This window comes from Lepidochelys kempii, chromosome 2 (assembly GCF_965140285.1).
Source record: "Lepidochelys kempii isolate rLepKem1 chromosome 2, rLepKem1.hap1, whole genome shotgun sequence".
Taxonomy (NCBI): domain Eukaryota; kingdom Metazoa; phylum Chordata; order Testudines; family Cheloniidae; genus Lepidochelys; species Lepidochelys kempii.
The window spans coordinates 92,223,287-92,249,920 of NC_136381.1; the positions used below are offsets into that span (position 1 = coordinate 92,223,287).

General features: G+C 40.2%; 1 protein-coding gene across 7 annotated transcripts in view; it reads left to right on the top strand.

The window, feature by feature from the left end:
* The window catches only part of LDLRAD4 (low density lipoprotein receptor class A domain containing 4), a 427,294-nt gene that overhangs the window by 221,981 nt on the left and 178,679 nt on the right, over positions 1–26,634 (top strand). For 6 of the 7 annotated variants that reach the window (XM_073331676.2, XM_073331675.2, XM_073331677.2 and 3 more), the window contains one exon: positions 10,078–10,218. In XM_073331676.2, coding sequence (XP_073187777.1) covers positions 10,078–10,218 — 141 coding nt within the window. Of the gene's footprint in view, positions 1–5,398; positions 5,417–10,077; positions 10,219–26,634 lie in introns of those variants that run through there. The other variant, XM_073331681.2, reaches the window with a different exon arrangement.

The following is a 26,634-nucleotide window of genomic DNA, read 5'->3' on the forward strand; positions in this document are numbered from 1 at the left end:
TTATATACACATATTTTATACATAATTTAATAAACGTAAAATATATAAAATACATATACATAAAAATATGGAATTCACACAACAGTGATCTGTCCTCTATATCAGACATAAGGTCCCGTCATTAACAAATATGTTTGTTCAAAAAGAAAATGTTAACTAACAGTATATTGGCTAATGTTTTTTATAATTGTGTTCTAGGGAAAAATAACTAGACATCATTACAGAAAGATCTAATCTTTTAATCTTCAGCTGCTAGCATTTGCTAGCTTCAGGTTTAGCTAGAGAGAGATTCCTGTCTGACCAACCTACTGATGCTTCACTAATTGCCACTTGAAAATGAAGAGGGGAAATCTGGTAGCCTTGGAAAGTTATTTATAAAAGAATGATCATACTGGCTTGTGTTTAGAATCAGAACTCTTTCCCCCCTCCTTCTGTCTAGGCAAGCCATCACATTGAAAAGAATTCTCTGGTGTGTTGTTAGGTACATTTGTCTAGTCTGGATTGGCCCAAGTTTCCCTGTCAGTTGAAGTCACTCCAAGTGGCTCCATACAGCTTTCTGTTCTTTTACTTACTAACACTCAGTCTTACAAAGCTCCATAATATATTATCTGCAGTGAGCTGAGTTTGGTCCATGTTGTTCTAAGATAAAATGTTCTGTCCTGTTTCTACTTATTACACTGTTTAAATGTGTGTTTGGTACACAAATTATTTTCAGCTTTTAATTTTAGTGTGCAAGTTGGAGGTTTTCTAATAATACACAGGTTGACTATTTGGAAATGTCTTGCTACATTGTGCTGAATTATTTAATATTATATTAATTATATTATATTTTATATTATATTATATTTATTTAATTTAATAAAATTATTTATTTATATAGGCTCTGTCTTACATATCCATGTTTATTGGGTTAACTTTCACTATGACTACTGTGTATGAAGTCTATGTAGATATGTGTGTACATGTGTATCGATGATCCCCCCCTTTCCCTCTCCTGGTTTCCCTTAAAAGAGGACATAGCAAACTATAACAACTTTGGAAAACGATATTATACATTCAAGCAAGGTCTTCTGGCATCTATAATTTCCTGTGAGGGATAGTCGTTTTAGGGCATTGACTGTGCTGTTTCACATTATCCTTATGTAGCTAATAGAAAACCCCTTTTGGAGAGGGATCAGTGGTCTGACTTGGCAACCCACACAAAGGGGCCGTGGTGGAGATGAGGGAAAGGCTAGCCAGTGTCCCCTTGAAGAATTCAGGAAGAGCGTGGCATCCCGACCAGCTTTTCAGAAGACAGCAATGTTGAGTGGCTGGGGGAAGGAGGATGTAAGCATAAATCTCACAACAATAGCTAGCTGTTCCTGTGGATTTGTCAGCATTTTTAGTTTAGGCATCGGAGGTGAATTTGGATGTGCCAGGGATGGGATAAAAATACAAACCCTGAATTCTTACTTAGGCTGACCTGGCATCATCCACATGCCAATCTCTGGTAATGCATTAATTGGTTAGTTTATATAACACACTTTGAAAACTTGAAAGAAGTACTACGTATTAATGTGTACTAGTTTATTTACTGTTTGTAATCCTTGCTGAAATGCCACATATGGTGGCAGTTAATGTAAAGCAAATTAATGATTGGCTTTAATTGATTTGAACTGCAATCATGCTTGACTTTTTTATCTTGGGGGGAGGTGTAAAAAGTCTCATTAAATTTCAGTATGAAGACATTAAAAGTGTAAGCCCAAAGTAGCAGTCCAGATATGCTAACCTCCAGCAATGTTGTGTTTGATATTGACCACACAGAAGTGGTGTATCTCTTAGCAAGCTGTTCATTTGCATTTTTATGTTAGCTTTTATAGAATTTTCCCCACAGTTTCTGTTGCACTTTTCAGTTAAAATATCTGCAGAATCTGAACCCTTTTGAATGTACTTCTCTGCTCTTGCAATCTGCCAGAGTAGCTTTTCTCCCCTGTTGTCACAGTTATGCATGGTACTACATTGGTGAACTTGTTATAGAAATGAGTTGCAAACTGCTGCAACTAGAAATTGTTAATATTGAAGCAGATCTTTTAATTGCCTTTGCAAATATGCAGATAATGACACTCTTAGTTTCAAAAGATTGTTCTGTTTAGCTATGACTTTATAAGAAGTACTTTATTGGGGGGAAAAAAGATAATCAAGCCCTCAAATTGTTCTTTACTCTTGAACAATAGGAATAGGGCAGGAAGAGAAAAATATTTCCTTGCACAATTTGTGCAATCAAAATATTATGGAGTAAGAGTGAAATAAAATTAAAGCTAAATCGTGAGGATCTTATTTAGGCAAAATGCCTAGTGATTTACTGAAGTAAGGACCTCAAGATTTGAGCCAATGTAAATAAAATGTAAAAATCTGTCTAAGTGCAAAGTAAGTTGGTGAGTTTCTTTAGTAACATTTCCATACAGTATGCTTGCTATAGTATGTCCAAAAGAAGTGTTCGGTACTCTTGATGTAATATAGCCCCCAAAACCACTTAAATTTATGCAGAAAGTTCAGTAGGAAAAGTTATTACCATTCTCTTCTTACCATTCTCTTCTCACCATTCATACTTCCCCTTCTTTGCTCTGACCATTGTTATCTTTCATACCAGACATACGGGCAAATGCCATGTTCTGGAGCTGTTTGAAGTGCTCTGTAGGGATGTGATTATTGTTCCTGCTGTGTCTGTTCACAGTGGGTCGAATGCAAGCCGCATTGAGGTCAATGTAAAGACTCCATTTGACTTCACTGGTAGTTGGTTATGGTCCCATATCATTAGTGAGAGGGATCACAGATCACTTCACAGTTATGCAGAATCAGAATTTTGGCTATTCCAGATTTTAGCCCAGGGAAGCCTTGAGTACTGAAAAAATCCACTTAAAATAAAATACTTTTGCAAGTTTCTTAAATTGATATTAAAGAGACTCTTCCATTTCAGTCCTGCTACTTTCCTTTTGATTACATAGAGTGCCTGGAATCAGAATACCCCAGAAGAATATTGCCAGAATTCTGAAAGACTGATTCTTTTGAATTATACCTTTGTTTAGAAATAGATACTTCCTATCTCCTGTGAGATAAATCTAGAGAATATTTGCCATGGAAATTGGCCTAGTGAGGAAGCCTAATGCAATCATATGAATAGAAAAAAGTATTTTTTTACTTTAAAATTTAAATATTTACTATTGGGCTTCATTCCTTGGTAATTTTTCCTCTTTTGCCTGAAAACAAAACATTTAAACATTTAGTATGAGAATCGTGTGGTGGATATTGGAGGAAAGAATTGTATTCATAGCCATTTAAATGTCTGAAAAATAAATGACTGTTGAGACAACAGAATGGCTCTCTACTTTTTCAGAAAGGACAAGAAAAACAATTCCAAGGAGGCCCGAAGACAGTCCTGAAATGTGTTTTGTACAGTGGTTGAAAATCTTGTAAGTGCTATTGCTGTGAAATAATAGGACATTATAACCTGGCAGAAATAGTAAGTGTAGAGCTTAAAGGAGAAAATACTATTAAACATTTACAGTGTCTGGGTTCTGTTTGGCTTCAGGGCAATGGAATTTTCATTGTTAACATGAGGAATCGTGGTGCATCCTTAGTATTCACAAACACTGCTCAAGGATAGATTGATACAGTTTGAGAAATAAGCCAAGTGATCTCGAGGGCACCCACTCTAGGCTCCCGGCTCCTCAGCTGTCACCTCTCTTGGGCAGAGACCCTTGTCTCTCTCCCTCCTGACTGGGGTTTTTTCAGGCTGCACAGTTCCCTGCCTACACTGTGAGTTCCCCAGCAAGCCAGGCAGCCTAAATGGCCAGTGTCTGCACTTTCATTTTCTCTCCTGAGGTATGAACACCATAAATCCCTGCAGTTATTAATTATTACACAGCCCTTTCTAAGAAAGCACATTTATTCTTTAGGTGAAAGCCTTACAGAGAAAATATATTAAAAATAATCAAAGAATGTATATGCATGCTAATAAGCTTACCAGAGATCACCGCCAACTCCAACAAGGTCTCTGGCAGGTGTTCAGTCCTTTGAACCCCACTAAAAGTTTTTCTGTGGTTACAAGTTCTCTCCTCAGGGCATAGCTTCAAAAGGTTGGGTCTGGCGGTGGGAATTTGCATTTTCCTCCCTCCAGGTGTTTCCTTGGAAACCCACATAACTTTGTCCCAGAATTTCCTTCTTGTTTGGCACAGTGTTTAAAATAGTCCTTTGAAGCTCATAACACTTCCCAGGGTTTAATTTACCTGAGTAACACATACTACCTCCTCAGCCACCCCGGAACCTGCATGGGACATAGCAAAAGCTCAGGTTCTTCTTCCGGAAGAGAGAAGAAGAGACGCGCTTTTGCATTTTCACAGCTTGGGGTCTGCGGAGGGGAGGTGTGGCTGCGGGGGCTCCAGCCAGCCTGGGGCTCCTCCGAGCAGGTTGGGGGTTAGGGTTCTGGCTGGCCTGGGGCTCCTCTGGCTGCATGGGGGAGGGGGTCTCGGGCTGCAAGGGTTCTCAGGGCTTCAGCCACGGATGGAGTCCAGGGGGTCTCAGGCTGTGGGGTGGAAGGAGGTCTTGGGGCTCTGGCTGTGGGTGTGTGTGCAGGGGGTATCTGGGCTCCAACCATGGAGGGGGAGGGGGTCTTGGGCTACGAGGGGCGCAGGGGTCTCAGGGCTTGGGCCGGGGGCTGCAGGGCGTCTCGGGGCTCCAGCCATGTGGGGAGGGGTGGGCATAAGGGGCGGAGCCAGGGGCTAGCCTCCCTGAAGTGGGGATCTACCCGCTGCCCATGATGCTCGGCTTTTTTTTAACCTTTTCTCATAGGTTAGGTTTTCTAAACCTTTTATCATTTTGTTGCCATCCTCTAGATTCTCTTCAGTTTAGTAAAATTTAGAAATAAGCCAAGTTTAGTAGATTTAGAAGAATTAGTAGGGGAAGCTAAAGTGGATGGGAACCTCGGAGGCAGTGACCATGAGGTGGTCGAGTTCAGCATCCTGACACAGGGAAGAAAGGAGAGCAGCAGAATACGGACACTGGACTTCAGAAAAGCAGACTTTGACTCGCTCAGGGAACTGATGGGCAGGATCCCCTGGGAGAATAACATGAGGGGGAAAGGAGTCCAGGAGAGCTGGCTGTATTTTAAAGAATCCTTATTGAGGTTACAGGGACAAACCATCCCGATGTGTAGAAAGAATAGTAAATATGGCAGGCGACCAGCTAGGCTTAACAGTGAAATCTTTGCTGATCTTAAACACAGAAAAGAAGCTTACAAGAAGTGGAAGATTGGACAAATGACCAGGGAAGAATATAAAAATGTTGCTTGGGCATGCAGGAGTGAAATCAGGAAGGCCAAATCACACCTGGAGTTGCAGCTAGCAAGAGATGTTAAGAGTAACAAGAAGGGGTTCTTCAGGTATGTTAGCAACAAGAAGAAATTCAAAGAAAGTGTGGGCCCCTTACTGAATGAGGGAGGCAACCTAGTGACAGAGGATGTGGAAAAAGCTAATGTACTCAATGCTTTTTTTGCCTCTGTCTTCACGAACAAGGTCAGCTCCCAGATTACTGCACTGGGCAGCACAGCATGGGGAGGAGGTGACCAGCCCTCTGCGGATAAAGTAGTGGTTTGGGACTATTTAGAAAAGCTGGACGAGCACAAGTCCATGGGGCCGGATGTGCTGCATCCAAGAGTGCTAAAGGAGTTGGCAGATGTGATTGCAGAGCCATTGGCCATTATCTTTGAAAACTCATGGAGATCGGGGAGGTCCCAGATGACTGGAAAAAGGCTAATGTGGTGCCCATCTTTAAAAAAGGGAAGAAGGAGGATCCTGGGAACTACAGGCCAGTCAGCCTCACCTCAGTCCCTGGAAAAATCATGGAGCAGGTCCTCAAGGAATCAATTCTGAAGCACTTAGAGGAGAGGAAAGTGATCAAGAACAGTTAGCATGGATTCACCAAGGGAAAGTCATGCCTGACTAATCTAATTGCCTTCTATGACGAAATAACTGGCTCTGTGGATGAGGGGAAAGCAGTGGACGTGTTGTTCCTTGACTTTAGCAAAGCTTTTGACACGGTCTCCCACAGTATTCTTGTCAGCAAGTTAAAGAAGTATGGGCTGGATGAATGGACTATAAGATAGATAGAAAGTTGGCTAGATTGTCGGGCTCAATGGGTAGTGATCAATGGTGATCAATCAGTGATCCATGTCTAGTTGGCAACCGGTATCAAGTGGAGTGCCCCAAGAGTCAATCCTCAGGCCGGTTTTGTTCAATATCTTCATAAATGATCTGGAGGATGGTGTGGATTGCACCCTCAGCAAGTTTGCAGAGGACACTAAACTGGAAGGAGAGGTAGATACGCTGGAGGGTAGGGATAGGATACAGAGGGCACTAGACAAATTAGAGGATTGGGCCAAAAGAAATCGGATGAGGTTCAACAAGGACAAGTGCAGAGTCCTGCATTTAGGACGGAAGAATCCCATGCACCGCTACAGACTAGGGACCGAATGGCTCGGCAGCAGTTCGGCAGAAAAGGACCTAGGGGTTACAGTGGACAAGAAGCTGGATATGAGTCAACAGTGTGCCCTTGTTGCCAAGAAGGCCAATGGCATTTTGTGATGTATAAGTAGGAGCATTGCCAGCAGCTCGAGGGACCTGATCGTTCCCCTCTATTCGACATTGGTGAGGCCTCATCTGGAGTAGTGTGTCCAGTTTTGGTCCCCACACTACAAGAAGGATGTGGAAAAATTGGAAAGAGTCCAGCAGAGGGCAGCAAAAATGATTAGGAGACTGGAACACATGAGTTATGAGGAGAGGCTGAGGGAACTGGGATTGTTTAGTCTGCGGAATAGAAGAATGAGGCGGGATTTGATAGCTGCTTTCAACTACCTGAAAGGGGGTTCCAAAGAGGATGGATCTAGACTGTTCTCAGTGGTAGCTGATGACAGAACAAGGAGTAATGGTCTCAAGTTGCAGTGAGGGAGGCTTAGGTTGGATATTAGGAAAAACTTTTTCAGTAGGAGGGTGGTGAAACACTGGAATGCGTTACCTAGGGAGTTGGTGGAATCTCCTTCCTTAGAAGTTTTTAAGGTCAGGCTTGACAAAGTCCTGGCTGGGATGATTTAGTTGGGGATTGGTCCTGCTTTGAGCAGGGGGTTGGACTAGATGACCTCCTGAGGTCCCTTCCAACCCTGATATTCCATGTTTCCATGATTCTATCCACATCTTTCCTGAAGGGTGGCACCCAGAATTGGACACAGTACTCCGGCTGAGGCCTCACTGGTGCCAAACAAAGTGGGACAATTACCTCCTGTGTCTTACATATGACACTCCTGTCAGTATATCCCAGAATGATATTAGCCTTTTTCGCACCTGCATCACATCGTTTACTCATATTCCGTTTGTGATCGAGAACAGTCTCGGTTCCTTTTCAGCGGTACTACTACCTAGCCTGTTATTCCTCATTTTGTAGTTGTGCATGCGATTTTTCCTTCCTATATGTGGTACTGTGCACTTAGAATCATAGAATATCAGGGTTGGAAGGGACCTCAGGAGGTCATCTAGTCCAACCCCCTGCTCAAAGCAGGACCAATCCCCAATTTTTGCCCCAGATCCCTAAATGGCCCCCTCAAGGATTGAGCTCCCAACCCTGGGTTTAGCAGGCCAATGCTCAAACCACTGAGCTATCCCTCTGCCCAGACAATAACTTGTCTTTATTGAATTTAATCTTGTTAATTTCTGTTGATTTCCATCATTTTGAATTCTAATCTTGTGTTGCCCCCCCCCCCGCACACACACACACACACACACACACACACACACCCGCCAGCTTGGTGTCATCGTTAGATTTTGTAAATATACCTTCCACTCCACTATCCAAGTCATTAATGAAAATATTGAATAGTACTGGATCGAGGACTGACTGCTGTGGGACCCCACTACATATGTCCTCCCAGTTAGACAGTAAACCATTGATAACTAATCAGAGTACAATTTTTCAACTGGTTGTGCACACACGTTATAGTAATTTCATTTAGACCACAGTTCCCTAGTTTGCTTCTGAGAATGTTATCTGGGACTTTGTCAAAACCCTTACTAAAATCAAAATGTATCCCATCTACTTCTTTCCCCCCATCCACTAGGTCAATAAACTGTCAAAGAAGGAAATAAGGCTGGTCTGGCATGATTTGTTCTTGACAAACCCATGCTGGCTATTCCTTAGAACCCTATTGTCTTCTTGGTGCATACAACTGGCTTATTTCATCATTTTGTTCCGGGATCTTTCCAGATATTGAAGTTAGGCTGACTGGTCTATAATTTCCTGGGTCCTCTTTGTTTCCCTTTTTAAAGTTAGGTACTATGTTTTCCCTTCTCCAGCCTTCTGGAACATCACCTATTCTCCAGGAGTGATCACAGATACTTGCTAACAGTTCCAAGATTGCTTCAGCTAGCTCCTTAAGTATCCTAGGGTGAATTTCATCAGGACCTGCTGACTTGAACGCATCTAATTTATCTCAGTATTCTCTAATCTGGTCTTTCCCTGTTTTGGCTTGCATTTCTCCCCCCTTGCTGTCAATATTAATTGAGTATCTGGTCATAATTAACCTTTTAGTGAAGATTGAAGCCAAAAGCCATGGGAAGACATAGCCAGAATAGGGATGGATACTGAATGCCCCTAAAGGTGATCCCCTACATCATCCATGTAGGATGGATGATGTGAGGAAGAGCTTGGACGGGCATAGATCTTCCATTGTTAGAAGAACCTGGTGAAAAAGTAGAGAGTAGCCAGACTCCTGGGTAAACCCCATTGATTAGTGAGAAAATCTTTCTCTTCGTTTGGCACACTTCCACAGCTGAGATTAGCAGAGGCACCTGAGTAGGAACTGCCTCAGTATAAATGAGAGGAGGCTGGCTGGCAGGATGTTCTCTGTCAGAGGTCCTTGATTTTGTAACTCACTCCCCCTGTGTGGTCTGCAGAGCTGATATGTGTTAACTTTCCGGGCATACTACAAACACAATCTTTCCCATTTTTTTAGTGCTATATTTGTGGATGGTAGCAAGAGTTTGCAGGAGCAAGTCTTTGAGGAGGATGGAATATATAGAGATCTTTCATGTAGACTCTTGACTGAATTGTGTCCTTAGAAGTGTGTGTACATCTGTTCTGGATTTCAGTGGGAATTGCATACAACTTCATGAGAGTAGAATTTAGTCCTAACTGGTCTAATCTTAATTTGATGAGTGGGGCTTTAGTGGCATAACCCTCAGTAGCATTACTGGAAGCTATGTATATATAGATCTAGATAGATGGATAGGTTTTGATGTCGTTATCTATTTATCTATGAACATTAAGGTTACAAACAACATTACAAAAGAACATTAAGGTTGCAAAGAACATTAAGGTTACAAGGGCAAGCACTGAAAAATTAGGCTAAACCAATATTAAGACTGGCTTCTTAAGTGTATGCATTGTGACACAGTCTTTAAATACATGATCACATATTAATTTTTCCTCAGAATTCCTGCATCATTCAGGGGAAGTAATCTATTTCTGTGTAGTAAAACAGAATTTAGGAATCTAGAACCCCCTGCTCTACACCTTCATGGTAAATTGAAGACGTTTTGGAACCTAACTAATATGATATGTAACCGTTGCAAAGCAGTAGGGGCATCTGGGAGTTCAAAGTGCAGACAGTGAATTCCTGATCATAACTAGCTAGGAAACTGGCAGTTGGGAAGGTGAGTAAAGGAATAACTTTACAGGGCTGGACAGGACTCGTGGAGATTATTGACTACTCTATCTCTTTAAAAGTTGATACTGTTTTACATCATGCAAGTCTGAAACCTGGTGGTATAAAATGTAACTGGTACAACTGATCATTATTCACTATTTACAGTTATTAAGCCAGCACTATATTGTGTGATTCAGCAAAAGAATGAGAATGGCACATCCACTAGTATTACCTCTGCCTGAAACTAAATTTGTTTCAGTAATTGTAATATCTGCCATTATAGCAGCATTGTACAATGAAAGAGAAAAGTAAGCACTGATTACATGACAGTTTTTGTTGTGCTTTTTCAGAGTGCAAATTCACCTGCACCAGTGGTAAATGCTTGTATCTTGGTTCGCTGATTTGTAACCAACAGAACGACTGTGGGGATAACAGCGATGAGGAGAACTGTCTACTTGTAACAGAGCATCCACCTCCAGGCATCTTCAGCTGTAAGTACTTAATTTACCCTTTGCGTATGTCTATTGTGCACACTGTCACTTCAGAATTTACTTTTATGGTTGACAGTTTGGTTTACAGTATGTTTTGGGAAGGTGCTGGATGAAATGAGAATTAAAGGTTGTTTTTCTTCACCAACAGTTAATTTGTAATTTGCTTTCTCTAAGCAATAGCTTCCTTCATTCAGGAAGTTTCTAACTCTGGAAATGATGGTATCTTTTTTTCGGTCCTGCAGCTATTCACATGACGGGGAGCTCTTATGGGACATACAAGGTTATTGCTAGTTGAGAAAGTTTGTTTCGAAAATATACAATCTGCATTCATTTATTTTACCACATTCCTAGAAAAAATAAATGTTATGTCAATTTCCAGAGCTTAATTTGGTTGCATGTAGAAATTGTGGTTTCTGCAGTAGTTGTCCCTGTTAAATAAGTTTATTTTTATTCTAAAAGCAGCGCTTGCTTTCTGACAGGACTGAGTCTATGTGCTTGTTTGTGCATCTGTGTAAAATATTTTAATTTCCTATTCTTTGAAATATAATATTCTCTTTGCACAGAATGATAGAAGTTCATTGGCATCTGTGTATATTTCACATTGACCGGTGTACACTAAGATGTGGTCTTAATGCTTTTTCATATTTTGGCATTGAAAATTGTTTGGTTGTAAATCTGTTGTGCATACAGAGCCATTACATTTTCAACACCCATTACAGAAAGCTTCCTATACTCCAGTGGAATGGGGCAGCTAGCACATTTTCTTAATGGTTTGGTCCTGTTATACAGTACTGGTTAAGCCATTTCAACTCAGATTGAGAGGTTTGATTTTTCAATCATTTTCAATCATTTTATTAAACAAACAGCTCTTTCCACATGCCAGATTCTAATAACCATGTACAGACTGCAGTGGCCGGTGGAAATCAGATGGTTATATGTGCTACTTGGTATGCTTCTGCAAATCAAAGTGTTGGAGTGTTTAAAATTACATGTCATAACTTGGACAAGTATTAGGGTTGCCAGGAGTCTGGTTTTCGACCAGAATACCTGGTTGAAAAGGAGCATTGGCTGCCGTCGGCACTGCCGACCGAGCTATTAAAAGTCCAGTCAGCAGTACTGCAGGGGCTAAGGCAGGCTAGTCCCGACCTGTCCTGGCACTGCGCGGCACCCCGGAAGCGGCCAGCAGGTCTGGCTCCCAGGTGGGGGCGCCACAGGGCTCCGCACATTGCCCCCACCCCAAGAACCGGCTCCTCACTCCCATTGGCTGGGAACTGTGGCCGAAATGCTTTGGTACATGGTATGCAAGATGCCACTACTCTTTCTGAGCCATACTGCTGCAGTTGTAATCATCCTTGCTCTACATGGCATGGAGGAGCTGGCAGGCTCCATGACTCTGGAATTTGCTGCCTCCTTGATCTCTCAGATCCAGGATCTGTTAACTTTCTGGTCATACTTTAAGGCCTGTTTCTTTTCCCAGGCATTTGGAGGAAGGTGGTTTGTAAGAGGGAGCATTTCATTCATTGCTAGGGGTGTCGTGAAGGGGGTTAACTGTTTATTTACCTATAGTGGAATGGACAGTGCATTTTTTCTTATACTGCATATTATGAGGTTGTCAATTTTAATTGTTGTAAGGACTCCTAGAGTTCAGGGTGGGAGCCTGTTAATAGAGAAGCACCTGTTCTAAATAAAAAGAATAAGTAAATAAAATATATGGGGAAATAATAGTCTCAATGGTGAACCAAGGAGAAAAAGATAAAAGCCAACAGTCAAAATAGTATTTATAAACTACTTGCTCAAACTAATTGGGATTGGTGGTATTTGTCATCTACTGGCCATTATGTATGTTCTTATATGATTCAAATTAGTACCAGTGGTGTTATGTAACAGAAGATTATTCTGAATAAGGCAATAGATCTAGTAGTCTGTTAGCTTTCCAGCTTAGGAAACTAGCTTCTAAAATAGTTGTTAAATTGAAGTCCCCAAATTCTAAAGAGATGACATTTTGAATTAAGGGAGTTTTTGCATGTTTTCGCACAGTGTTTTTAATAGGAACCCCTACCAGATGTTGTGTGGGCTTGAAATAACCCAACAGCTAATATTTCTAGTGGCCCCCATATCAGTGACTGAATGGTAATAAAAGTAACACCACTGCTCACCAGAGGTGTTTTCAAACAGAGATTTATACCATTGGTATCACTATGGCACCTGGATCTTTTGGTTGATATGCACTACCTTCCAGAGAATACACAGGAAATATCACTGAATATGCAAATATGCTGGAAATCTCTGTCTTGATCTAAAAGTTCCAGCAGGATTGACCTCCTCTTTTTCTCTTGGAGTCACTTTGTCTTTTGGTGGTGTCACCTGGCACTAAAAAGTGCTAATGACTTCCCACTGCTATATTGTATTTAAATGTGACCCTTCGCTTTTTGTTCTGACTTTCTTTCTCTACAAACTATGTATATCTGACCTCACAATAACGCTAAATTAACACAGCTATGAAGGTTCTGCTTGAATTTGTTTAAACACTCTGTACCTTGATAGGGGGAGGGATAGCTCAGTGGTTTGAGCATTGGCTTGCTAAATGCAGGGTTGAGAGTTCATTTAGGGATCTGGGGCAAAAATGGGAGATTGGTCCTGCTTTGAGCAGGGGGTTGGACTAGATGACCTCCTGAGGTCCCTTCCAACCCTAATAATCTATGAATCTAGCTATAATCCATGTTAGGATGTGCATTCCTTGGCTACTAGTGAATTTCTCATTTACCTGCTTGTCAATAGCCAAGCACTGAACGCAGTGTTTTTGCTTATTGCTTGATCTAGTTAAGTTATGTGAAAAGTGATAGAATGATTCTTTTGTGGAGTCTGTGATGCCTGGACTCAGTGATGGCAGAAAAGATTACTGCATTGTGCCTAAACATTTGTAATGGCATAGATCTGCTACCACGACCTGATGCCGTTGTGAACTCTACTGATTTGGTCTTTCCAGATACTGTTACTGACCTTTTTTCATGGCCACCCATAATACTGAGAATAAATGAGTGCAAAATGGCAAAGACAGTGCTTTTCAGAACAAGGATCCAAGGAAAATTAAACATGACAGTACTAACCAGGACATTCACGGCAGCATATAGGGACCGCAGCTGCAGTCCCTGTATCTGGTCAGACACAGGCTTTCCTGTGAAGGACATCCTATCTGGTGTGTGGGAAATATTTTTTACTTAGCATGTCTAATTACCAATCATTATTATTATTAGCTATTTTTGTGGTTTGAAACTGCCCAATCCCAAAATTATTGTTGTTCCCTGCATTGCAAGTAACTTTAAGAGCAAAGGATTTAAAACTCATTAAATTTTATTTTACTCTTTTAACTAAAAGTCTTAGTTTTTGGATGAATGATCCACATTTGCTTTACTCTGTATTAAAAGCCAAATTTTGTCCTTTATCTGCAGTTCCAAGATTTTTTTACCCTTCTGTCTGTTACAGCCTTATGCCCAGCAAACAGTTACCTACTTAACGTTGCATGAGTCGTCCCATTTCAATGGGACAACTCACATATGAAGAGTTAAGCAAATATGTAAGTGTTTGCAGGATTGTGGCCTGATCACTTTTCCTCTGCTGATTTACCAGAAGAGTCTGTCTCCCTCTTGAGGGATTTGCCCCTGTATAGCTGTGAGAGACTGTAAGCCAATTAGGTCATATGTATACTAGAAAAAAATGTGTGTTTGGCTAACACGAGTTAAAATCCTAGTGCAGACAAGAAAAGTTGTAGTATTAATGCATGTTAGTTGGGGCAGGTAAATTCTAAGCAGCAAACATATTAAAACTACACCTTGCCTTGTCTACACTAGGGTTTTAACGTGTGTTAAAATCCACTTTTTCTCCTAGTTAAAACTAGTGTGGTGCATGACTGTCCAAGTAGCCTCCTAGAAAGCAGCCTCTGTCAACTTGAGGCAGCACAATTTATCATTTGTATTATTACTCACAGTAGTAGTACTTATTTATTACTCTGGTAATAGAGCACTTATCACATAGCAGCTATGTGCCTATTTAGAGGGCTAGCATACAATAATTACAGAAAACTGTGATAGGAAGAAAATGAAACCAAAGCTCCACTAAACTTGCATTGGATAAGAATGCAAATTCAGATTTTTCACCATTGCAGTCTTGGGCTCAGTAACGACTTGACATGCCTTGCAAAATTACTGTACGCTTCCTTGTGTGAGACCTGTAAAATCAGGACTGTCTGAGGAATTTAACAACATGCCTGTTTCTACCAGGGCACAGTTCATTTGTCATAGTTTTTTCCAGTGTTTGTGCAGCAAGTGATCCCCCTACCTTAGCCTGCCCGGGCTGCTAGGAAGCAATTAGATTTTGAAAGTGGCATAAGGAATGGAAAGGTTAAGGCTGCTGTCTCTTTGCAGCACACAGTACTGCAGCCAAGTGTAACTGAGAAGCATTGCATCTTCTAGAGGTGCTCGAAATCTAATTCTTAGTTTGTCTGGTTGACTGTATAGCCTGTTTTCAGTGAAACTGGTTGTGTGAAGTGTTCTGTGTGTGCACATGGACATGCTATTTAAACAAAATACTGACTTGCGTGAAAACAAGATGAACTATAAAATGAGGGGTTTCAGAGTAAAATGAGGCAGAATGCATCTTCTCATGTCACATGAAATTTATGTACACATCAGGTGCATTAATGAGGTTGACACTTCACGACAGTTTGGGGTAGTAATATCAGGGTTTACTGTGAAATCTTTATTTTCCTTGGTGAGGTAAATAAATATTACTTCCTCACACCTTTTGTGACAGCTGTGTACCTTGTAAAAATCTATAGGGGGGTTGAAGAATGATTCTGCTTTAAAAACAAGAAACTCAAACAAAGGGAAATATTTTGTTTCATAAAAAATAGAGAGTGGTTCAGAAAGGCCTTTTGCAAGGCTCTCTTACTGTTTCACTGAATTTGTGCAGATAAAAACAACCTCTCAGATTTACATTTTGATTGTGTTTCTGCTTTCATGTGTGCCGGGCTGTCCCACTTCAGGTGAAATTTATCCATTTCTTTAAATATTTAGCAGTCTAGCGTAGATGTTAATGAAAGTCTGGCACTGCTATTTTGAGAATTGCAACAATGATAGTAATTTTCAGTGTCAGATTACTGCTTTGCAGAGGGAAAGGGAGATGGGAGGAGGAGAGAGAAAAAAGATTGTTTCACTTCTAATAGAGTTTGCCATCAGCCTGGCTGTGCCAGACAGATGGATCATGAATACTGTCTAGACGCTCTCTGCCTGAGTGGAGCTGTGGTCTCTAAGGACAATCAATGAGACGCCAGCTTAAGTAACTGGGGAAAGTCAGGACGAGCTCTCCTCTAAGCAGATAGCAATCAATGCAGATCCTGCAAGCTAGACACAAGGCCCTCTGTTACTGATAACAGGTCAATGCCGATTTTAGCTGAAACTTGTCTATTATTAGGCTTTAGAGGGAGAGAGAAAGAGGCATAGTATTTTAACGCTATTGATTTCAACTGTATATGTCCAGAGAATGCAGAATGATTTAATTCAGGAGTGTGGTACTTGGGAGGAATGGCGGATACGGGGAAGCCGTCATATGGCTATAAAACACACACATCAACCTGTTTAGGTAGGGCCTGTATTTATTGATTGGTTTAGTCAGTGTATACACTTGGAAATATCCCTGCTGCTCACTTTCCCTCAGTTTGGTCCGCTTGGTCAGGAAGCATTTTTTTTTCTGGCCTTTTTTCCCTCCTGCCTACATTCAGATAATGTGATGTGGGGTATCCAGCCAGCTCTGCCCTCGCTTTGGTGTTGGGATGCTGTGCTAACCAGGGAAAGCCTCTGGGAGATGTTATTGAGCTTAATGCTCTTTAGTACTGTAAATTTTCGTTGCTTTGCTACTAAGTACCAGTCATTTCTTGCTAATTAAATAAATCTGTGTGAAGTAGAGCTAGAAGTGTATGCTTCTTAACCAGCAGAGTTATAACAATGGTTGGATTTAATGAATTTGGTATCTTATTGGAAATGGCCAGATGAATCTCTGGTGCATACATGGCAGAATTACCCACAGTGGTCTCAGTTCTGGTTTTCTGTATAAAACCAAATACTCAATTTAATCTGTTGGTTTTTGTTTACTTTTAGAAAATCCATTTTGTTTTAATTCTTTAACCCCTGTCTTGTACCTTGAAATGCTAGAAGCTGTAAGCAAAGTGTTTATTTTTAAAATTGTTTATTCTCTGCAGATTTTGAAGACCATCGAGAAAAAATTGCTGTTAATATAAATCTAAAGTTTGAATGAGCAAAGCATGATCTGATATTGATATTTAAGTTCTGTATTTATTAAATTTTGTTTGTTTGGTTGGTTGGTTGGTTTTCAAAATATCAAGGGCTGTTTGCCTTTGTGTGGAGACATGGGGTGAAATCCTGGGCCAGTGTAGTCAATGGCAAAACCCCTGTAGACTTCAGTGGGACAAGAGTGCACCCACAGTTCTTTGGAACACTAAGGTGTTAAAAAGTGTGGCAAACATCTGGGCGGATTTTTAAAATAAGAGGCAATGTCTGGGATTTTTCGGATTTTTGCGGAGCAGGTGTTGCAGTTCAGAAAGAGCTGTCTCTGTGACCCAATTGGTCCCTCCCTTACAGCTGCCAATATGCCCACCCAGGCTCCGGGGAGAGGAAGAGGCCTGCAGGGAGGTGCTGACTGATGGGCTGGCATTGCGTCCTGGGCTTGTGCCAGCTGCCCTGCTCTGTGACAGGGAGCAGTACTGCCCCCCACCTCAAGAGTGAGGCTGCAGATACCCTCTCCAGCACTCCCCAGATATCACCTCCAGCACCCCAGTACCTCTCCCAGTATACACACACCCCTCCAGCATCCCCCAAATGCCCCTTCCTACACGCTCCCAGTACACAAAACCCTTCCCAATCCACAAATACCCCCTACCAGTACACATACCCTTCCAGCATCCCCCCCCAAATACCCTCTCCAATATCCCCCAACTGTACCTCCCCCTCCCCCAAGCTCCTTCTCCCTCCACCTCTGGCAGTGGTCACTTTTTGGGAACCTGAAATATGGTAACCCTAGTATAAGAAAATACATAAATTGGAATAGAATGAAGAAACTGTGCTGTAATGTTAACTTCAGCCCACAGTATCACATGTTGGACATTGTTCTTGTAGAGATATTTGTTTGTAGAAGATTATGATTTAAAGATGCTCCATCATAAGGGACAGTATTATGAACATGGGAATTTGAGATGTGTCCTGGAGGGAGAGGGCTGGGAACACCTCATGTCTGTGGGCAGCAGTTCACCAGAGACATTCTCCAGTTTGTTTTATTAAAGTTTTATTCCTTTCTCATTCACTGGTTTGTTATTTAATGAACCCCAAGATCATTACAGTTCTCATCCCCATATATTTTCAGTTGCAGGGGAATTTGGCCATAGAATTTGGTAGAAGTTGTGTGGCTAAATCTCTGAACAATTTCTTAATACAATTTTCTAAAATATTTCAAATCTGACTTTTTTTCTCTCATTCATTCAAATATAATGATAACTGAATAACTCCTAATTATGAGCATTACATCTGTGCTGTGTTTGTACTTGGCTAACACAGGTATCTAGATGAGCGATCATAAATTTTGCGTCATTGGAAATCTCTAGATTGACTTCTCCAAAGCATGAAGCTTTTATAAACACTGCTTCTATTTTCATAATTGTTAAAGCATTACAGAGGTGGTGTTTTGAAGGGGCTTTTAAAAAATAATGTGCAATAACAAGCCAAATAAACAACCCTCATCCCCTAACAGTACTACAGACTGTCTAATATTTGATAATTTTTTATTCTATGGACGTATGCGTGACCCAGTACCTCCAGAGACTCTTCATATTTTGATCAAGTGAACAACTTTAATTTCTCTTAAGCAAAAACATGTCGCCCTAGGAAGCCATCCTCTAACATTTACATTTTAGCCATTGGAACAACTTCCAAGGGTTGGGGTGAATTCTCCATCCCCTGGCAATTTCTAAATAAAGATTGGATGTTTTTCTAAAAAGATGTGCTCTGGTTCAAACAGGAACTATATCAGGGAAGTTCTATGGCCTGTGTTATGCAGGAGTCAAACTAGATGATCACAGTGGTCCTTTCTGGCCTTTGAATCTATTATTCTGTTTCAGTCAGAGATGGGACACTAGATGGGGAGGGCTCTGAGTTACTATGGAGAATTCTTTCCCAGATGTTTGGCTGGTGGATCTTACACACATGCTTAGGGTCCAGCAGATCGCTCTGTTTGTGGTCGGGAAGGAATTTGCCCCCAAGTCAGTGTGGCAGAGACACTGGGGTTTTTTTGCCTTCCTCTTCAGCATGGCGCAGGGTCACTTGGTGGCTTAAACTACTGTAAATGGTGAATTCTCTGTAACTTGAAGTCTTTAAATCATGATTTGAGGACTTAAGTAACACAGCCAGAGGTTAGGGGTCTTTTACAGGAGTGGGTGCAGCGAGGTTCTGTGGCCTGCAATGTGCGGGAGGTCAGATTGGATTATCATAATGGTCCCTTCTGGCTTTGAAGTGTATGAGTCAAACTTTGTGATAGTTTGTACTCTATTACTAAAGATTCTGTAGTATAATTTGTAAAAATAATGAAGTCTTAGTAATATGGCGACACCCAAAAGCCTCTAGATGGTTAAATCTTTGCTGAGGCTGAGAGGCATCTATTTTTTGGTGAAGACTAAAAGTGTATGGATGAGTGAAGTAATGAGATTCTACTTTCTCTGTGGGGTGTGTTTGCATGTGTGTGTGCATGCATGTGTATGTATATATGGAATTGCAAAGTGGAGACCACTGGAATAATGAAATTCCTTCAGAGAAGGATTTGTGAAATGAGGGGACCTCAAGCCATGAACTGCACACGTTCTTTCTTGTAGTTTCCTGAGGACAGTCATCTTGGAGCTCATAGAAAGTGATGAATTTTGTTGGTTACAGCACTCTGTGTTGTATGGAAAATTATGTACAATTCTGTGCCCTCTTTAACCAAGATATATTGCCTTTGATACAAAGCCACCTGTTCTTCAGAGTCAGTGATAAAAACAAGAACAGACATGCTAAGGCCTTACTCAGAAAAGCAGTTGAGCACACGCTTAAAGTTAAACGTGTGTAAGCACCATTCCTTAGACGTTTTCCTGAGACGTTTTCATGAATTGTCTAATTGTTTCAGTATTTTTTTTCATTATAAAAAGACTTGGTCCAAATAGTAGCAAAATATATAGGATAACAGGCTCTGTGAAACTAAATATAGCTGTGGATGCTTCAGAATTTAAAGATAAGGATGAAATATAAATGTTAGTGGGTAGGGGTTTGGAATGGGCTCATGAAAATGTAGTGTAGCATATGTTCCCTTATGGTAACAAGATCCAGTTAAAGCCTACCTAGTACTTTAAAATATTCCTTAAAAAGTGATGGTGTAGTGTAATAATGTCTGGTCAACTGAATCCCATGGAAGAACACTTCACTTCTGGGTATATAAAAAGTATAGGATATTTATCCTGGTCAGAGAATTTAGCGTTAAGGTGAAAGAAACACTGAGGGGGAGAAAAGTGCTCCATCTCTCTTGAATTTCATAGGCATAAGAGTGAAAGAAGATGGTTTTTAGGATCCACCATAGCAAAAGTCTTTCACAAATCAGCAGACATTGGCTCACACTGCTTCTTTCTGTTAAGCATCTAACGTTTCACATTCTGCCATTTTTTAATAGCAAAATTTGAATTTTTCTTCCTGTTAACATCTTACTGTTTTCTGAATAGTGGTGTTAAAAACTCAAAAACCTAAGGACCATAGCAGCCTCATACAGAATTATGCTATATTTAGTACTGGACCAAATTCACCCCCTACCCTCTCCCGCACATGAAAGCTGGATTTGAGTTTGGCCTATAAGGTTTAAATATAAAAAGCATAACTTGCAAAGATAGGGTCTGATCATGCACATGTAACTGCTTAGCACATCTCAGGATTAGGCCCCATGCATTATAAATATATAGAGTATACACACATTTATAGACACTATTTATTATTTAAGAAAAATGTCAGCAGTTGCATATTATAAAAATATCTACAGCAGAGTCCCTATGAAATGCTAAGTGTGTTGGGTTTTTCCCATTTGTAATTAAAACAGAAGTAGAAATTGTTACAATGTTGGGAATAAAATCAGGTTCTATAGAAATATTTTTGTTGATTCAGAGAATGCAATAATCGGGAATGCAGACCAGCTCTACTTGAGCCACTGCCAGAGTAATGTAAAATAGTGATGATTCAGCAATGGTGATATTTTTTTCTATAAATGTTAAGCTGTGTTGGATGCCTTATTCAAGATAAGCATCTTCTCCAAACAGCGAAACTGTTCAAGAACCTTGAGAGATGTATACCTGAGGAAACGGATGTTCTGGTAGTGCTTGCTTAACTCAGAACCTTTCCTTGTAGAATGTATTCGTCTAACAGATTGTTACAGTACCGATAACTTCATTCTTTCTTCTCTTCGCATTCTCCCTCAGACCCCTTTTTCCCTTCCAGTATTGCTGTGTAATAGGTTCATAGAGGTGAGAGGGAATAATGACGCAGTATGTGAATACAGAGTCTGGCACCTAGTAACACCTTGATAGAAATAGAAAGCTGTGAACACAGTATTAAAATATGCTAACAAGCTGCAGGAACTAATGGGCTGAATTTTTACACTGCAGATGTTCTCCCGGCACTTGTGCTGAATGCAGTAACAAATGTGTGGAACTGATGATGATATTACTGTGTTCTTGGCAGTGCTGTTCTCTAAAATCATCTCTCGCTTCTTTACGTTTTGCTAAGGTTTAGAATGTTCTCCTCTATGGACTAAAATAAAGGATGTAAGTATATCTATCAGACAAATCTATACCTCTTAGTTTGTGGCAGTTTGCTTTCAGCTGACTGGAGGTAGTAGGTTATGACAAGTCAGATGAGTCTTGTTTGCGTAAAGTTATTTTTATTCAGCCATACAGTATTATATGTATATATTCAGTATTGTAGAGGTGCTGGTGAGGAGTTCTAGATCTTGTGTATGTTTATTAGGTCTCCTGAAACATTAAGGGTCAATGTTCTTGAAATCTTGCTCATTTGATGAGATAAACTAAACCATATAGAAACATAATTGAGATACTGTACAAAGTCTGATTTACAAACAACCTTCTCCTATCTTTCACTATGCTAAGATTCTGTTTTATTTTGGAAGGAAATTTTACTTAGAGGTTCATTTGTCCCACTCCAGCATCTCAGTCTGTCCATCCACGTCTCCCTTTCACTTTCAGTACTCAAGAGAAAATAACAATAATCTCTCCCTCTCCTCCCTACCTTCCAATTCTTTTAATAACAAACAGTCTTGACTTGCTTCCGGTAGGTTCTAGCATTTCTGAAGAAATCTGTATTCATGCTGGCAAAAGATTTGCCAGATGCCACTTGGAATCATTACTTTTCTTTGCAGTTTTTTTCTTCTTTCTCCTTAAAGAGGTTTTTGTAAATAACAAAATGGAAGGCACACATTGCTTTTGTTTGTCATATTCGGTAGCTTTTGTATTGAATGCCTGTTGTTTGCACTAGGATACTTATGGTACCAATGGTCAGCCAAATGGCTCTGGATATTAGTAGTAGATGATAGATTCCCTTCAGCAAGTGCATTTACAGTGTACCTACTGTACAAGGCTTTCCACCATGCCACCTTATACCAAACCTTTTAAAAGGTGTTAGGAAAATTAATTCCATTTGTGTCTACTAGAAAAGGAAGGTTAGGGCTGAGATGACATGAAGAATATGGATAGTCTTGTGGACAGGGTATGGGTCTTGGTGTCGAGAAATCTGGGTTCTTTTCCTAACTCTGTCACAGATTTCCTGAATGACCATGGGCAAATCATTTTAACCTCTTTTTGCCTTCATTTCCCTATTTTTCTTCCTTTCTCTACATCAGAGAGGTGTGGTCAGAATAAATTAATTTAAGTTCATAAGGCACTTGCAATGAGATGATGAGAAGCCACAGAAGTGCCACTAAATTCAGCTGAATATTTACAAGGATAATACGTGTGTGCTCCTGGATGTGTAGAGGAGTGCACTCATCACATGATGCTCCTTGTGGCTGGGTTTTGCAAAGCAGCTCATTTTTCATCTAGCTCCCCCTTCCAATAGCTGCTCCAGCCCTGCAGCGGTCTCACTTCTCATGATTTGGCTTTCTGGCCAGGTTACTTTATATTCTCTCCCTTTCCAGGGTATCAGCTTCTCACACGGACAGTCTCCCACTTGACAATGGTCCATCAGTATGATGTCTTCTGCCCATACAGGGTTCCTTTCCTGTTCCTCTTTTCTGTCAGAGTAATGTGGCCCCAGAGCCAAGGCCGGATTAACCATTTGTGGGCCCGGCACCAAATGTATTTGTGGGCTCCCATGTAGTCGTTATGAGTCCCTTCTGAGTGTGGGCCCAGAGTGACAGCACCGTTGGCGCCATAGTAAATCTGGTACTGCTGGGATCGGGATTAAAACATTTATTCAAAAACAAAATAAGATATTTGAAACCACACTTGACTGAGACCTCCACTCAACCCACAGAAAACAAACTGGGCTAGCATCAATATACCCAGAATACTCTTGAATTTGGGTTTACTTGTGTGAGAGGTTGTTTGTTTGTTAGTTTTGTCTTTTTTGTTAAAATGCTCAGAACCGGCTTGGGGCTCTGCATCTCCCTACCACCATCCCCTCTACCCAAAGTTATGTTTTGTAAATACAATTTTGATAGCTGGATTTTCTACTTTGGTACAGTAATGTTTACAAAACATTTTAAAAGTTAGTTTCTTTCACCTTGTCAAGGTTCCTCCCCCACTCTGAACTCTAGGGTACAGATGTGGGGACCTGCATGAAAAACCTCCTAAGCTTATCTTTACCAGCTTAGGTCAAAGCTTCCCCAAGGTACAAAATATTCCACCTGTCGTCCTTGGATTGGCCGCTACCATCACCAAACTAATACTGGTTACTGGGGAAGAGCTGTTTGGACGCATCTTTCCCCCCAAAATACTTCCCAAAACCTTGCACCCCACTTCCTGGACAAGGTTTGGTAAAAAGCCTCACCAATTTGCCTAGGTGACTACAGACCCAGACCCTTGGATCTTAAGAACAATGAACAATCCTCCCAACACTTGCACCCCCCCCTTTCCTGGGAAATGTTGGATAAAAAGCCTCACCAATTTGCATAGGTGACCACAGACCCAAACCCTTGGATCTGAGAACAATGAAAAAGCATTCAGTTTCTTACAAGAAGACTTTTAATAAAAATAGAAGTAAATAGAAATAAAGAAATCCCCCCTGTAAAATCAGGATGGTAGATATCTTACAGGGTAATTAGATTCAAAAACATAGAGAACCCCTCTAGGCAAAACCTTAAGTTACAAAAAAGATACACAGACAGAAATAGTTATTCTATTCAGCACAATTCTTTTCACAGCCATTTAAAGAAATCATAATCTAGCACATACCTAGCTAGATTACTTACTAAAAGTTCTAAGACTTTTAAAAGAGGGTGTGAGAGAGAGAGAGAGAGAGAGAGAGTCATCAGGCAAATATTTGATATTTTGTTGATAATTAATTGCCTGAATAGTGAACAGTATCGGTAAGAACATAACATACTGGGTCAGATCAATGGTCCATCTAACCCAGTATCCTGTTTTCCAGTAGTGGCCAGTGCCAAATGCGTCAGAGGGAATGAACAAAACAAGGCAATTTATCGACTGATCCATCCCTTGTTGTCCAGTGGCTTCAGCAGTCTGAGATTTAGGAACTCCAAGAGCATGGGGCTGCATCTCTGACCATCTTGGCTAATAGCCATTGATGGACCTGGCCTCCATTAACTTATCTAATTCGTTTTTGAACCTGGTTATGCTTTTGGCCTCACAACATCCTCTGGCAAAAAGTTCCACAGGTTGACTGTGCGTTGTCGGAGTACTTCCTTATGTTTGTTTTAAACCTCCTCCTACTGTAGCACCTTGGTCATCCAGTGGCCCCACTGATTGTTTGGGAGGCTTCCTGCTTCTGATGTACTTTAAAACATTTTTCCTGTTGGTTTTTGTGTATTTCGCTAGCTGATCTTCAAATTCTTTTTTAGCCTATCTAATTATACTTGTACACTTGACATGCCAGAGTTTATGCTCCTTTCTATTTGCCTTAGTAGGATTTGACTTCCAATTTTTAAAGGATGCCTTTTTTTGCTGTTAACTGCCTATTCTACTCTGCTGTTTAGCCAAGGCAGAATTTTTTTGGTCCTTTTACTGTTTTTTCTTTACATTTGGGGTATACAGTTAGTTTGAGCCTCTGTTATGGTGTTTTAAAGTAATTTCCATGACGTTTGCAGGCATTTCACTCTTGTGACTGTTAATTTCCTTTTAATCTCCAGTTAACTAGTATCCTCATTTTTGTGTAGTTCATCTTTTTGCAGTTAAATGCCACTGTGGTGGGTTTGTTTGGTGTTTCCCCCCATATAAGGATATTAAATTTAATTATGGTATGATGATTATTACTGAACACTTCAGTTATAGTAACCTCTTGGACCAGATACTGTGCTCCACTAGACTAAATCAAGAATTGTGGATTCAAGGACAAGCTGCTTCAAGAAACAGTGATTAATGGTGTCTAGAAGTGGTATTCATGCTCAATTAAATGCAATGTTTTGTTTTCCTGACCTACCTAATCCCTACAGTTCACCATAACTAAAGTGGCTTAAATGAAAAATATTAAGAAGGATAATTAATTTAGAATTTTTAAAATGTTTTGATTTCAAAGAATAAATTCCTTGTTGCAGATGAATGTAAATCCAGGTGCCATCAGTATTTAGAACTCATGAAGAGGGTTGACATTAGATATGTAACTTGACTCATTCATTTAGCTCCATGTATACTAATGTATCACAAATAGCTCCTGTTTTATTTTAAATGCTACAGCATTCATTCCCAACATATCTTTTTCAGTTAAACTGTCAGCAGAGAATAGCCATATTCTAAATTGCCATAAATTTGGTGAAAGTAAATGATAGTGTTACCTGCATGATCAATGACTCAATGGGAAATTTTATTGCAACTCATGTAAAATTTCCCATTTCCCAATATTATCTCTAAATATTGAAATACTAAATATTAGAATTTCCAGTTGACTGCTTTCCATAGTAAAATTGTTTCTAAAACACCACTTTCTTTTTTTGTACCGCAATCCAGACACGTGCACTTTCAACCCCTGCCCGTTATGTAGGAACGTGAATTAACAAACAGTACAATTAGTTGTACCAAAATGTTCATAGGTTAGTTGTCATTATGTGCTGTATTCCAGTTAAAGATCATGTATAGCTCAGAAAATATGACTCAGGATATTTGTTACCAAAAAATAAAAGTAGAGAAGACTTTTTCTTTGATGGCTTTCTCTATTTATAAAATGTTTCTCACTCTTTCCTGAAATGACTTCCTCTTTCTTGATGCTTCACCCTGGAAGGAAGCTTGTAAATTACAAGAGAGCTTTTAATCTTTTTTCCTGAGTGATTGGGGAAATTGAATATCTCCCTTCCTTTCTCCCCACAATTTGTGGGTTTACTTTGTAGAATACAAATGAGATATTTACTGGGTGTAAAAAAAGAGAGAGAGAGAAATCTTTCGTGTACAAATGGTGCTTTGGAGATCTCTCAGTTTGCAAGACTAATCTGAGTAAACACAACTGTTTCTCCATATTACCTGAAACACTTCAGTTGGTTGTTTGGTTGCATTTTCTGGTATGACTTCATAAGTCGGTGCTTACCACAGCTAATAACTCTGTACAGAGGTATTTATGGACAATAGCAATAGGAACAGATTTCAGAGATCTTTGAGCTGCTTTTATAGGTACAGAGGATCTAATCAAACACACACAGAGAGAAATTCTGCCTTCACAGAAATACAGTTCAAACCTCTGCAGTAGCCGTGCAAGCCACACTATTTACTTATGTATTTAATTAATAATTTGTTGCAATGGGAAGTAAAACATATAGCAACTTCTAAAACTGAAACCACAGCAGGGGGTTTTAGGTAGGCAGAATGCAGTTATCCACATGCAAGACTCAGAAACGTACCATGTGATTTTTTTTAATGGCCACAAATGGTCAGGACACCGTTTTTATGTCTCAACACTTGTGCCTCGTGCCGTTATTCATTATAGATAGTTATAGTTGTCAACATTTAAATTTTTTTTCCAGAGGTGATTTTCCAAATAAGCCTGATCAACTGCGGGTCACCAGCTGCCAGAGAGCTGCCTACGCATTCTAGTATATTTTAGGTGGCTAAAAATATAAAAGATATTAACTATCTGGGTCTTAATAACCATGCAATTTTCAGGCTTTTCT